The sequence below is a fragment of the Schistocerca cancellata genome, chromosome 2, assembly GCF_023864275.1.
Source record: "Schistocerca cancellata isolate TAMUIC-IGC-003103 chromosome 2, iqSchCanc2.1, whole genome shotgun sequence".
NCBI classification, from domain to species: domain Eukaryota; kingdom Metazoa; phylum Arthropoda; class Insecta; order Orthoptera; family Acrididae; genus Schistocerca; species Schistocerca cancellata.
The window spans coordinates 125,265,633-125,278,077 of NC_064627.1; the positions used below are offsets into that span (position 1 = coordinate 125,265,633).

The following is a 12,445-nucleotide window of genomic DNA, read 5'->3' on the forward strand; positions in this document are numbered from 1 at the left end:
GCCGTGACTTATTAAACTGATAGTTCGGTAATTTGCATATTGTATTATGAATTATTATATTCTTCTTGAAGTCTGAGGGTATTTCGCCTGTATGATATATCTTGCTCACCAGACGGTAGAGTTCTCTCATGGCTGGCTCTCTCAAGGCTATCAGTAGTTCTAATGGAATGTTGTCTACTTCCGGGGCCTTGTTTCGACTTAGGTCTTTCAGGGCTCTTTCAGATACTTCACGCAGTATCATATCTCCCAATTCACCCTCGTCTACGTCCTCTTCCATTTCCATAATATTGCCCTAAGTACATCTCCCTTGTATAGACCCTCTATAAACTCCTTCCACCTTTCTGCTATCTTGCTTTGCTTAGGACTGGTTTTCCATCTGAGCTCTTGATATTCATGTAGGTGGTTCTGTTATCTCCTAAAGTCTCTTTAATTTTCCTGTAGACAGCATCTCTCTTACCTCTAGTGATATATGCTTCTACATCCTTACATTTGTCCTGTAGCTCCCACCCCTGCTTAGCCATTTTGCACTTCCTGTCGATCTCGTTTTTGAGGCATTTGTTCTCCTTTTCGTCTTCTTCATTTACGGCGTTTTTATATTTTCTCCTTTCATCAATTCAGTTCAATATCTCTTCTGTTATCCAAGGATAGGGAACTGGAAAAGTCTATGTTTGTGTCTAGAGTCATAGTTTATTTATTCTTCCAACTGGCTACCGGTTTCGGTACACAGTACTGTCCTTGGGGCATCATCTGGTACGCAGTCGTCACGCCAGTTTCCCGAACATGTATGCCAATGGCCTGAGGATGGTAGAGTGGACCGAAACCGGTAGCCACTACGCAAATTAAATAAACTGCAACTATGGACACAAACATATAACTTCACCACGAAAAGAAACTCGTGATATACTGTACATTCTCACCTATCAATAACACATTAAAATTTGTGCCGGACCGAGACCTGAAGCAGAATTTCCCGTTTATCTCAAGCGGTTGGTTGAGTTCATCTTTTGGCTAGCCGCTCACGATCTTGGGACCAACAAAAACCTCCATACTTCTTACTGTCCACTATTAGAAAAGTAATATGTGAAGTAACATATTTTCGAAACTAATTACCCGAAGTAGCGGCGTTGATTGCGAGACAGCGATTGATACCTAAATTTTCTCTGTGATGATTCCACTAATACTTTTATTGCATTAAGTATTTGGGTTCCTACACCTTACACTCATCAAAGGAAAGAACCATTATTAAGTCTCTCTACAATGTATTACTACAATTGTTTTAGCTGAATTCCCTATCTAATTATTGTGCGTACATTCGACAGTGTTATCTGCTTTGTCGGCCTGCATTGTTCTCAACGTTACTGCATATCTTATTACCGATTTTTCATTCATGCAAATGACCGACATCAATGAAAAAAAAAGTGTAGCAAACTTCATTTATAAATGAATTCCTTTTATTTATGAGGTAATATATTGAATGGATCAACTGGAATTTTTGTGGTTTCCGTAATCGATTAATATGTCTGTTAGGTCTTCATAATTATCTATGTTCAGTAAATGACAGAGAAGTTAGCTGTGAGTGAAAACATGCTCTGAGATGATGGCAGTACGCTACATCAACATCTGCATTGTCTAAATCAACGTCTACATCTAAATGACTGCTCTGTATATCATCCATAAGCGCCTGGCAGAGTGTTCATCGAACCATCTTCACACTATTTCTCTATTATTCCATTCTCGAACACCAATATCTTTCCGATTGAGCTCTGATTTGGCTTATTTTATTATGGTAATCGTTTATTCATATGCAGGTCGGCGTCAACGAAATGTCTGCGCATTCGGAGGAGAAAGTCTGTGACTAAAACTTCACGATAAGATTCCACCGCAACGAGAAATGCCTTTGTTTCAGTGATGTTCACCCCAAATCCTGTAACACGTCCGTGACACTCTCTCCCCTGTCACTCGATAATACAAAACGCGCTTCCCTTGTTTGAACTTTCTTAATATACTCCGCTAATCCTGTCTGGTAAGGATCCCCCACCGCGCTGCAGTACTCCACAAGAGGACGGAAAAGTGTAGTGCAGGCATTCCGTATGATGTTTTATGCGTACCTCCGGATTTAAACGTGTATTTTCGCCAACATATGGACGGTAAATTGAAGTCACCACCAACTGTAATTGTGTCGATATGAAGCGTGTTTGAAATTAGACTCAAGTTTTCTTTGAACCTTTCGGCTATAGTATCAGCTGAGTTGGTGGAGTGGGGGGCGGTGTCGGTAAAAGGATCCAGTTATTATTTTATGCCGGTTGCCAAGAACGATCTCTAACAATACTTACTCACAGGAACTACCTACTTAAATTTCCTCACAAGATAAACTACTTCTAACAGGCACAAACACGCCACTTCCAACTGTATTTACCCTATCCTTTCCCAACGCCATCAAGACCTCCGAAAAAATGTCATCTGAGTTTATATCCAGCTTCAGCTAACTTTCGGTGTCTAAAACTATTTGGGCCTCAGTGCTTTCTACTACCACTTGGAGCTCTGGTATTTTCCTAACACAGTTACGACTATTTATAGCTCCTATAGTGACGGTTTCTACATCTATGTTGTTCCTGTGTTCGACCTGCACGCTTTGTGACTGATGCCCTCTTTGTGTTTCTCTGAAACCTCCTAACCTAAAGAACCGCACAGTCCACGCCAAATCGTCCCCGCTACCTGTGAAGCGGACTACTGCGTGTAATGGTAACCTGATCTATTTAGTCCCACCACCATATGGCGCAAGTCGAGGAAGCTACAGTTTCGCGGTCGTAGAACCGTCTGACCTGATTCAGACCCTCCAGTCGCCTCTGTACCACAGGTTCGCAATCGGTCCTGTCGATATGCTGCAAATGGTAAGCTCTGCTTTTACATTGCAAGCAAAAATGACACCTTTTAACGCTTCAGATAGCCGCTCGAAACTAAAGAGAAGCTCTTCTGATCCAGAGCGATATGCATGACTGGTACCGACTTGAGCCACCACCCGCAGTAGGCTGCACGAAGTGCTCTTCATCCGGAAAGAATCGTTCTACTCTGGTTTGACTCCAGCCAGTATCCACATGGAATGCACACTGGTTTCTTCGCCTCTTTGGCAGACATATCCCCAACAGCATCCATAATGGGCATAACATTGGAGCTCTCAACTGCCAACAGGACAAGTGACTGCATCTAACTGCAGAACATTGCCGGCCACAGGTAGCACCTAGAATCCGTTTATCAGACTAACTAGGGAGGCCTTCATTCGCCGCCCCCCCTCCCCATCCCACCCCGCTGAGGCAATTCTTTCGCACCCTGTGACGCACCGAGGTGACCTTCCACGCCACCACTGGTGATGGGTCAACCTCAATGCGAGCGGTAACTAGATTGGCCAGCGGACTTGCTGGGTCGTGTTGGACATCCGTTGGATCCCTAAGGTCGGCCCATTCACTGCGGCCACAAGTTGTGTAACCGAAGACAACAAAGCTTGGAGCTGAGAGCGAAGTGTCACCAACCCAGCTCGCATGGGATGACATTACCAACTACGTCAAGACATTTGGACTGACTCAGAAACTAAAGAAACTGTCCGTACCAGAATTATAAACAAAACAAGATGCATCGTCCTAAAGTCTCCTTGCTCTGTATACCTCGAAAGTTTCTGTGTTTACAGCGAGCTGTAACACGGACTGAACACTGCAGAGGAAAGAATGTCACGATGGATAAACGTTGGCGACGTGCAGAACGTCGTCTAGCAAAATGTTTCGTTCAAAGCGTATGTTGCTCGTGAGCAAGAGAGAATAGAAGCAGGCAAATTCCGACCACTTGCAATTATTCTATATTTATGTTTTGTTGTATGGCATGAATTTGTGATTGTGTATGTTGATACTGGCACTGTCAATGTGTAAAGGGTGAGAAAGTAACAGAGGTTTTTAGATAGCAGTATGTCGATTAAATAGACACAAGAAAAGTTTTATGGATGTTCGAATGGGAAGTAAAGAGTACATGGGAATAGATTATTACCAAAATGGTACAGAGGACGAACAGAGCTGTATATACGTTTGACAGGACGTAGTAAGAGACTACCGTTTCACCGTTTTAGTACATGAATTACACGATAGCTCCCCCCTCCCTAAAATCCCATGTACACACACATACACACACACACACACACACACACACACACACACACACACACACACATCAAGTATGTGCCACAAGTATTCCAGCATACACTGTATAATGACTTTACAACATTTTCCATTAAGACAAAGTATAGTTTTTCAGCATGTTACCATCGTTTCTTCATGAGATTGTCTTATCTGGCACCATGTGAAGTTTGTACCTCAAGATAGCCGTAGTTTGCGTTGACGGATACAGACTTAGTTTTTTTTTTAAATAAAAGGAAAGATCTTAGTCACTAAGGACGTGTAGGGATGGCCAAGTCGTAATACAGTTAAATAACTTTGAGGAATGATGAGATATACTTCTAATGCAGAGGCTTGCAGTGGAATAGACTTACTCATTGTACTCAGGATATGCGATCTGTTCTATCACCGGAACGTATTGCTCTGTGCTTGAATTACTGCTGATGTTGTATGCTCCAGCCACTGCCTGTCAACACAACAGGTACATGAGATTAGTATTGCAATACTAAGAGAAGACAACGAATTTTACAGCAACCTACGAAATATCGTAGAGTGTTCAGACATGGACAGAGAATATTTCTTAATGGAAACCATGACACTGTCATCTCATTTGTGAAGAATTTGTACGGAATTGTTTAAGACGTATGAACTGCTTTCACAGTCTGACAAACTTGCCTTATTGTTCGAAATATCTCTTTATAATAAATACTCAAAAATATGCAATAGTTAAATAATGAAACAACTGCATGACAATGGTTTTGCCTTTTTAGACATTGCTATTCAATATGATGAAACGTTGGAAGTCAACAGTGAAATAGTAACTTCAAAACCGTAAATAACTATTCAGTGTGAGCAGAGAATTTATGGTTGCCGCATAAGAGTTTTAAGGGTAATTTGTACACTACTTTGTAGGATCAACATGAACGTTGCATCCAAAAAAAGTATAGGATTTTATAAAATAGTTGTAAGGTGAAAAGAATAATAAACTGTATTTCTAAACACTTTTCCATAAATGTTCATAAATTTCCATTTCTGATCCTCTTCAGATCAAAATGTTAGAGAAGAAGACCACGCTTTGTCCTGAAGATGACTGAGACTGTCCAAACCACTAATCCTAAAAGCTAATGCAGAATGTGATTGTGAACGAAACTATCACCTATTCTAATAATTGTCATCGTATAACGAAAAAGTTTACTTCATAAAATATTACATTAGAGTATATAATGCTAGGAAAAGTGAAATTAAGACAGGAAAGGATCTTAAGATGTGTCCTGTAGTAGTATATTACGACGGTAGTTAGAGGCGTACATACAGAGATGGAGTAGGGATTAAGGCACCGTGATTTTGTGAAATTTTATGTATATAAAGGAAGCAGCAACTTTCTTCTCTATGTAATTATTCTGTTATGTAACAGTGGAGGTTATTCCACAGTAGATATCTTGTCACACAAAGAGACCTGAGGTAAACGCTAGTGATTTCCGGAGACGCAACAGGTGGAGGGAGCGCGAAGGCGGGGCGGAGAAGTTGTTTTATTTAGAATATATTGTAGATCTGAAGGCTGTATGTGGTAACTAAGTGTGGCCAACCTGAGACCCTGTTAAACACCCGTAAACTATTGGCTTAGTTCTCCTTCATCTTATAATTACATACTCTGGCCGCAAACAGTTAACAGCTTCAGTATCAAAATTATTCATTTGTGTTTCATTTTCTTTATTTGGTTTTTCAACAAAAATAAATCACACTTGATGTCTACACCTATAGTGTAAACTGAGCTGTGTTCTATGGACTGTATGCTTTCTTCGCAAACCTGACTGCTGCCGAAGGTATTCAGTCGATGACTGGATTGGGTTCAATATTTCGTGAACTTGAAGAAGTGTGCTAGAAGTCACCGATGCTTGCGTTAAAATGCCATTGGAGCTGCCACAATATATGCTTAATCTCGTTGCCACGATTCTCGATTTCTGTCCTTCAGTTGAGACGTTGACGTTAGTTTTCAACACATAACGGAGGATTTTTGTTTTTCATTACATGTACGAAGTGTCATTTTGATGCGTACGGAAATGTTGTTTGCAAATAACTAGAAGTAGTTCGTAAACGAAAATTCATTTACTTGTTGTTTAGCGGTAGCTTTAGGCAGTAATCAACGTCTGCGAAAAGACAACTGGACTCCGTTTATGGTCAGGACAGGCAGGTGCAGGTAACCGAAAAGAGTAGTTGCACTCCCCGCTTTGTGTTGGCGATAGGTGATAGATGGATACAGGGAAAAACCGGCGGTCTGATCATATGTAGCTGACACACCTGTGTGATGTAGAACTGAACACTAGACTTTACGAGAGGCGACCCACCAGAATAAAAAGAGGCGCGTGTATCATCCATTCGAAGTCATCGGAGTACAGATCCATCAGGGACATTTCAACGCTTCTAAACCTACCGTGGTCTAATAATAGCGTCTTTGACTAGAAATTAAAACGTCTTCGGTCTCGTGTAAAGGAGCGGGCAGAGATTCAGGGCACTGTGTTCCCCTTGGGGCGGGCAACTGCCCCTGGAAGGCAGAGGAATCAGCAATGGTCAACGGCATGAAGATGCAGAAGGCAATGGATACCAGAGCGTAAAAGACAATTGATGTATATTCGCAGGACATATGACATGTAATTGAAAAAGTGCCATGATGATCTGTCCACTGCGAACAGATTCCGAAATAGCCCCCTACTCGGATCTCGGGGAGTAGACTGCCAAGGGGAAGGAACCATGAGAAAAAGATGGAACAACCAACGAAACGATAACCTTCTACGTGTCGCGGCGTGGAATGTCAGAAGCTTGAACATGGTAGGGAAGCTAGAAAATGTGAGAAGGTAAATGGTAAGGCTCAATCTAGATATAGTAGGGGTCAGCGAAGTGAAATAGAAAGACGACGATGATTTCTGGTCTGATGAGTATGGGGTAATAATATTAACAGAAGCGGAAAATGGTATAATATGAGTACGATTCCTCATGAATAGAAAGGTACAGCAGAGAGTGTGTTACTGTGAAGAGCTCAAGCTTGTTCTTATCATAATCGATAGCAAACCAACACCGCTGAAGATAGTTCAGGTATACATGCCGACGTCACAAGTTGAAGATGAAGAAATGGAAAAGGTGTATGAAGGTATTTAAAGGATAATATAGTACGTAAACGCACATGAAAATCTAATAGTCACGGGGGACTGGAATGCAGTTGTAGAAGAAGGAGCAGCGGAAAAGGGTTACAAGAGATTCTGGGTTTGTCAGTAGGAAAGCGAGAGGAGAAAAACTAATTGCGTTCTTCAAAAAATTTCAGCTAACATTAGTGAATACTCCGTTTAAGATCCACAAGATGAGGAGACATACTTGCAAAAGGGCAGGAAATACAGAAGGTTTCAGTTAGATTACATCATGATCAAACAGAGATTTCGAAATGAGATAATGGATTGTAAGGCGTACCCAGGAGCAGAGGTTAACTCAGGTCGAAATTTAGTAATTTCAACAGTAGGCTGTAGTTTAAAAGACTAGTGAGGAAAAATGAATGCACAAAGAAGTGGGATACGGAAATAGTAAGGAATGAGTGAATATCTTTGAAGAACTCTGAGGTTGCAGATATTGCGATACGAATAGCACCGTATGCAGATTAGTTGAAGCGGAATGGACATCTCTGAAAAGAGCAATCACAGAAGCTGGAAACGAAAACGTAGGTACACATCAAGTAACTGTGAGGAAACCGTCGGTAATGGAAGAAATACTTCAGCTGAGGGACGAATGAAGGAAGCACAAAAATGTTCTGGTAAATTCAGGAATACAAGTCAGTTAGGAATGAAAAAAAAATAAGAAATGCAAAGAAGCTAAGGCGAGATAACTCCATAAAAAATTTGAGGAAATCGGAAAAGAAATGTTTGTCGAAAGGACTTGTTCAGAGTATAGAAAAGTGAAAAAACCTTTCGGTGAAATTAAAAGCTTGGGTGATAACATTACGACTGCAATGAGAATTCTTCTGTTAATTGTCGAGGAGAGAGCGGGTGCGGGGAGAACTTGTCTCATGACGTGAGAGAAGAAACAAGAGTCGATAGAAGCTATAGTGTGTGTTACTAGTAGATTTGTCTCTCAGGCGACGCACAATGACTAGCTTACGTTCAGTCACTGAGCTCATCTGACTTGACCCAATCTGCCATCAATACTTACTGTCTGTTTTTACACCAGCGGGTCCACCTCTCGTGATGTCAAGTGGTGAGTTACATAGGAGTGTCCAGATACTGGTGTTCAGACAGTGTACTTTCACTACTTCCAATGTGTATTAATAAGTATTGGCACATCTGAGTGCTATTTTAGCATGGCTTGCGTACGGTTACTATACGGAAGCTCCTTTCTAGACTCCATTTCCCCAGCGTCAAATAAACGAACCACAGTCTTCCACATAACTGTGTCTTATGTGATCATTCATTTTTGTATCCAAAGAAAATGTCCCGTTCAATGTGTAGGCAAGCAACCCCCCAAAGTCTCCCGTTTTGATATGGCACTCTTAAGAAAATCACATAATACGACGATGATGAGCGACATACCACAACCTGCAGGTCGGAGGTGCAGTGGGCAGCCGTGAGCACAGCTGTCGTTGTGATGATGCTGCCGCCGCAGTTGTGGTAGAGACTTTCTCCCAGCAGTAGCTGCAGCGACACGATGAATGGAGCCTCCCCTGAAATTTAAAAGAATTTTGATTTTAATTCTTATTGTTTACGAAGCAAGTAGTTACAGTGACATTTAGTGGTGCTGCCCAAATTGGGGGCTACATCAGGGACGCACCCGTCGTGGACGTGTTGACTGGATGGTGTTTATGATTTTACCGTCTTAAATAATTAAATGGGATGCCATTAATTTTTAACTATTTTAGGCAGCCGACTCCTGAACTGGAAAATGTGTAGGAAGCTCTCCTTTTCCCACAGTCATCATCGCGCTAGTAATATCCAATGCGTGGCAAAGAAAGTGAAGCACCCGGAGGACATAGTCGGTTGTCAGTGTAGCTTAGTACACGTACACACCATCGGCGGATATGGAAATTGTTAGAGTTACAATAACAAGTGACACGTTGAGCAGCCACCAGCTTACATTCGTGTTGTTTTTACTTAATGTTGTTACCAGGCCTGGTAAAGTATATGCGAGGTACGAGTATAGTCATACGTTGGGTAATCAAAAATGGCTCTGAGCACTGTGCGACTTAACTTCTGAGGCCATCAGTCGCCTAGAACTTAGAACTAATTAAACTTAACTAACCAAAGGACATCACACACATCCATGCCCGAGGCAGGATTCCAACCTGCGACCGTAGCGGTCACGCCGTTCCAGACTGAAGCCCCTAGAACCGCACGCCCACAGCGGCCGGCGTTGGGTAATCACTGGGAAGTACACAGAGATGCCACATACTCGTGTGAAACATTGTTGACCGGTTTCTGAAAGAGTTTAAAAAGGATTTCATTGTATGCATTCATTTTGCCAGCAAACGGCGTTACCGCAGTGCCGAGTGCTGTTAGCAAGTAGGGGCACTCAGTCCTTGTGATGTCAACTGAGGAGCTACTTGATTGAGAAGTAGTAACACTGGTCACGAAAACTGAAAACGACCTGGAGAACGGTGAGCTGACCACATGCCCCTCTGCATCCGTATCCGGTGATATCTCAAGCTGAGGATGTCACGGCCTCCAGTCCAGGCTTCAAGGCCTCTTTGCACCTTCTTTTCCATCCTGGTGGTATTATGCAGTATTCAGATTTGTGACGCAACTGTCAAAATCGCTGGTGTGGTGGCCCTAAATAGCCCAAAGAGGGCTTCTGATTCATTAGTAGTTACGTCATACTGTCGCAGATCGTATCAACGTCTGCTGTACCATCTGCGACATTATGACGTAACTACCGTCCAATCAGATGCCCTCTTTGGACTATAGAAGGCCAGCACAGCAGCGATTTTGACACTCAGTTGCTCTTCAGGATGATGATGGTGGAAACCGTCGAAAGCTCGATGTTTTATCTTGAACTGACGCGGCACTCTGTGTCATCCCCACCTATTGGTCGGAGACCATCACTAGCCAGACTTTGGATTATATTCCCATGCCCACACTGCCGTTAACATCACAACACAGGCGGATGAGTATGGAGTGATTCCATGGCTGGGAAGCGTGGACTGCTGATGAATGGTGCAGCATTGTTTTCAGCGCACGGATTAGCGGTAGGTGCCAATTTCCGGAACCTAGGGAAGGGTAACATTCTAATATACAGGGTGTTTCAAAAGGAATGACTCGATTTCAAACCTCCATATTTGTTGATACAACATTGTACAGACGTTGAATGAATTGTAAAATACTCGCAAAATCTTAAGGTTATAGCTAAGCTATTACAAATGTCCTGTGTGTCCACCAGCAGCAGCACGAACAACATATAGACGATAGCTAAATCCGTCATAAACTTTACACAGCATAGGTATATACTTTTATGAATGTAAAGGCAGCTGCTACTGTGCTCGTCACTCTGCCAAGAGGTAAATTGGAGATGAATACACCTTCGTTCTCATATCCCCGAACGAATAAATGGCATGGGGTCATGTCTGGCGATCTTGAAGACCAGGAATGCAGGGCAGTGAGTGTCTCGGGTCTCGTACTGTTGAGGCAGAATGTCATTGGGAAACTGACCTACGTCGTTGTGGCAGTGTGGTGGAGCTCCATTTTGTTGGACGATTAAGTTTGGTGTTGGTGGTAAGTTCCTATGGGACCAAACTGCTGAGGTCGTCGGTCCCTAGGCTTACTCACTACTCTATGTAACTTAAACTTACTCACGCTAAGGACAACACGCACACCCACAGCCGAGGGAGGACTCGGACATCCGACGGGGCGAGCCGCGCGAACAGTGACAAGACGCCTCATAAAGGAAAATTAAGTCATTGGAGACTTCCTAGAGTTGCAGAAAAAGTCAATTCTGCAGCCTTTGGAGACAGACCATTCCAGTCACTGCATTTTCTTCAAAACAGAAGGGGCCATACACTTTGTCACGAGAAATGTGACCAAAACGTTCTCTTTAGGTGAGTCTCTTTCGAGCCCAATAAAGTCATGAGAACTCTGGAATCCCCATATGTGCACAATAGGGATGTAATAATTCTTATACATAAGAAGTTTTGCTCTTTCTGAAACTTCATTATTCCAAATCAGGTTTTTCATTGTTTGGTAGAAATTGCCTCCCTTCCGTAAACTCCTATTACTTTCGTTAGTTATTCTTCCATCCCTAGATATTTCACTCCTAAAATAAGTGAAACTTTCTTCCACTTTGAGGGGTTCTCCATTGAAGGTAATATTTCCATTGATCCCTTTCTCTCTTCCAAATACCATTACTTCACTCTTATCTTCATTTATTTTTAATCCATACCTTTTCATTATTTCCTTCCACACATCAAGCTGTAACTGTATATCTACCTCTTTATCACCCCATATTACCATATCATCTGCAAAAATCATCTTTTTGTCTTTCTCTTTTATTATATCTTTAACTGCCCTATTCATTCCCTCCATCACAACATTAAAAAGTGCAGGAGATGGAATACTTCGTTGCTTAAGTCCTTGTCTTATTTCGAAGTATTCAGAGTTTCCCAATGGTGTTCTAATTCTACCATTGTGTCCTCCGTACATTGTCTTTATAACATTAATGTACTATCTTCTATATCTATCTTCTTCATTCCTTCCAAGCGTCTTTCCCTGTCAACTGAGTCATATGCCTGCTCTATGTCTATAAAAACCATTATCACCCTTTTGTTATACTCCCAACTTTTTTCCATTAGTTGGCGGATAGAAAATATCAGGTCGATCGTGCTTCTTCCTTTCCTGAACCCATGCTGTTCTTCACTCAGCTCCTTTTCTATCTTTCCACTTATTCGATTTAGTAAAATTTTTTCAAAAATCTTGGCTGTATGACTCATAAGGGTTATTCCTCTGTAGTTTTTACAAAGTCTTTTATTGCCTTTCTTGAAGATGGGAACAATGTCTCCTGTTCTCCAGTCGTCAGGCATTGTACTATTTCTCCACAAGCTTGGTAGTACTCTATGCAGCCACTGCATTCCCACTGGACCTGCTGCTCTTATCATGTCCACTGATACTTCATCAGGTCCTGGGGCTTTCCCCCCATTCATCTCCTTCACAGCTTTTTCTATTTCTTCCTATGTAATTTGTCCTAATTCGGCTTCCCAACTTCTCTCAATTTCTGCATTATTTGTTGTTTCCTCATGTACCTGCTCCTCATCGTTTAACAGCTTCTTA

The 12,445-nt window shown here is 42.0% G+C and overlaps 1 protein-coding gene across 1 annotated transcript in view; it reads right to left on the reverse strand.

Moving 5' to 3' along the window:
* The window catches only part of LOC126161384 (chymotrypsin-like elastase family member 1), a 44,110-nt gene that overhangs the window by 19,930 nt on the left and 11,735 nt on the right, over positions 1-12,445 (reverse strand). The window contains exons 3-4 of the mRNA XM_049917161.1: positions 8,726-8,856; positions 4,532-4,623 (exon numbers count right to left, since the gene is read on the reverse strand). Coding sequence (XP_049773118.1) covers positions 4,532-4,623; positions 8,726-8,856 — 223 coding nt within the window. The remainder of the gene's footprint in view (positions 1-4,531; positions 4,624-8,725; positions 8,857-12,445) is intronic.